This window comes from Penaeus japonicus, unplaced genomic scaffold, assembly GCF_977035675.1.
Source record: "Penaeus japonicus unplaced genomic scaffold, GWHDUDI00000001_assembly GWHDUDI00000001, whole genome shotgun sequence".
Lineage (NCBI taxonomy): Eukaryota > Metazoa > Arthropoda > Malacostraca > Decapoda > Penaeidae > Penaeus > Penaeus japonicus.
Window position 1 is genome coordinate 27786853 of NW_028234403.1, and position 2500 is coordinate 27789352.

The window sequence follows — 2500 nt, forward strand, 5'->3', positions numbered from 1 at the left end:
CATGTAGTTTTCTATTATTATTATTTTTTTTCTTTTCTGTTAGACCACATTTTATGATATTCAAACACCTAGATTAAATTAGCAGTCTAAGAAATTATGAAAAATAATTATATTTAAGAACAATCTAGCATTCCATTGCAGTACGTCACAACTGCCCCACCCGGAACTGGGCGAGAAAATGCACGATGTCTCAGGATGTTGTCTGGGTCCTTGGATATTTTCTGACCACGTGATAGGATGTTAGCCGTTGTGAATGGGTTAATAAGTTACTTGATGTATTTATATAACAAGGCTTTTCTTCTTCTTCAGGCGGTAGCTGTGTTATTCCTATCAATGACATCCGTGGGATGGAGAGCCTGAGCTTTGCTAAGGGAGAGAAGCTACTGCGATGCAAGCTGGCTGCTGTTTACAGACTTATTGACATGCATGGCTGGACACAGAGCATTTATAACCATTGCACTGTGCGTATACTTTATATTGGTTGAATAAATTGGATCATGCATTTTTAAAAATATATTTATATATATATATATATATATATATAAGCACAGAATCTAAAGCAAATTTCCACATCCCCCATTGGCAGGCCCGACTAAGCCAGGACACAGAACACTTTTTGCTGAACCCCTTCGGCATGCTTTATCATGAGGTGACAGCAGCCTCTCTGGTGAAGGTGGACATGCAGGGCAATGTAGTGGATGGTGGTGCAACCAACTTTGGTGTCAATGTTGCAGGCTTTATGTTGCACTCAGCCATCCATGCTGCCAGGCCAGACTTGAAATGCGTCATTCATTTACATCATCCAGCTGTCGTTGCGGTATGCGTATGACATTTCTGAATAGAATGTTTTGTATATAGTTATTTCTTAAAATTAGGCTTGATTTGGTATTCTTTGAGAGTTTTCAGTAAAATATTTATTTTCTACTTTACAGTTATTATTGTTGATATTAGTACATAGATTATAATCTTCATTACCCTGATTCCTCTACCAGGTCTCGGCCCTGAAGCAAGGCCTGATGCCACTGTCGCAGGAGTCACTGCTAATTGGTGAAGTGTCTTACCATGACTACCAAGGCATCTTTGTCAATGCTGAAGAAAAGGAGAAGCTTGGACGAAACCTTGGACCAGTTAACAAGGTGATATTTTAATGACATATCCATAATCATTACCATGATCACGATTATTGTTTTGTTTTCATCATCATCATCATCAATCATTGTGATGTTTGGATGAAATAATGACCTTTATTTTTGATGAAATAATGACCTTTATTTTTGATGAAATAATGACCTTCATTTTCAAACAGATTCTGATGCTCCGCAATCATGGTGTTGTGTGCTGTGGAGAGACAGTTGAGGAAGCCTGGTACAACACCTACCACACAGTCCTTGCCTGTGAGACACAAGTAAGACAATGCCTTACTGAAGTGTGGATAAATATTCAGATTCTGATGCAGGGAATTGGCTAAAAATTCTTGTGTACTCTGTGTAGATTTTATTATATACTTCTTTGTATACTTTTGATGGTGGTAAAATGCAGCATGTTGAAATTAGCGCAAAAAGCAGTAGGTCAAACCTGATTTTTTCAGATGCGCATGGCACCTCTGGGTCTTGACAACCTTGTAGTTGTGTCTGATGAAGCACGGCAGGCGGCTTATGAAGTAGCTCGACGAGGAGGAGGAGGGGTTGATAGCAAGCAGGTGTGTGAGTGCTAGTTAACTAATGGAAAAAAATTACAAATACATTTGAAGCTAAAATTCAGTGAGAGAGATTCCCTCCAATAAGAAAGGAAGACCTTTGTCATGGTTGATTATTTTATTTATGTATTTATTAAAGACGTTTAATGAAATCAATATCTAAAATTACAGGAAGGAGGCCCAGCTGCTCAAGGTCAGAAGGAGCGCAAGTGGAAAGTTGGTGAACTGGAGTTTGAAGCTCTTATGAGATCACTTGATAATGCTGTAAGGGTCTTTTCTCATCTCATCTTTGCTCTATTGTATTTCAGGAATTACTTTGAATTACAAATGTAATAATTGCATTTAAAAAGGTCTAAATTGTGAGGGCATAATTTATATATTGTGTTTTCTACCAGGGTCTTAGAACAGGCTATATCTACCGACGACCGTTAGTGAAGCAAGAAACAACAAGAGTGCAAAGCGATGTGGCACTCCCCCCCACAGCTTCGAACTACACACACCTCTTTGATGAGGATGATATTTCAAGGAGGTGAGACAATGGCTTGGGGGACTGAGGTTCTGGTGTTTGGTGTGATGTTTAGGACTATTTTTATTTTGAATGTTTTTTTTTTTTTTCACCATCTCCCTCTCTCCTTCTTTTATGTACCAATTTGTTGGTTTTAGATAAAAAAGAATGGGTAATATTTTTTGTCATTTAATCGTTACATTTGTTTTTGTTGTTTTAGTTAACATCTTTCCATTATTAACATGAGATCTATATCTTGTTCTTTCTATTATTAACATGAGATCTGTATCTTGCAGTCC

At 37.7% G+C, this 2500-nt stretch overlaps 1 protein-coding gene across 35 annotated transcripts in view; it reads left to right on the plus strand.

Moving 5' to 3' along the window:
- Positions 1–2500, plus strand: part of hts (adducin 1-like protein hts) — a 143615-nt gene that overhangs the window by 114848 nt on the left and 26267 nt on the right. For all 35 annotated transcript variants that reach the window (XM_086538239.1, XM_086538263.1, XM_086538309.1 and 32 more), the window contains 8 exons: positions 310–461; positions 587–817; positions 993–1136; positions 1307–1405; positions 1589–1699; positions 1868–1960; positions 2092–2225; positions 2498–2500. The exon at positions 2498–2500 is cut by the window's right edge and continues 124 nt beyond it. In XM_086538239.1, the coding sequence (XP_086394365.1) occupies positions 310–461; positions 587–817; positions 993–1136; positions 1307–1405; positions 1589–1699; positions 1868–1960; positions 2092–2225; positions 2498–2500 (967 nt within the window). The remainder of the gene's footprint in view (positions 1–309; positions 462–586; positions 818–992; positions 1137–1306; positions 1406–1588; positions 1700–1867; positions 1961–2091; positions 2226–2497) is intronic.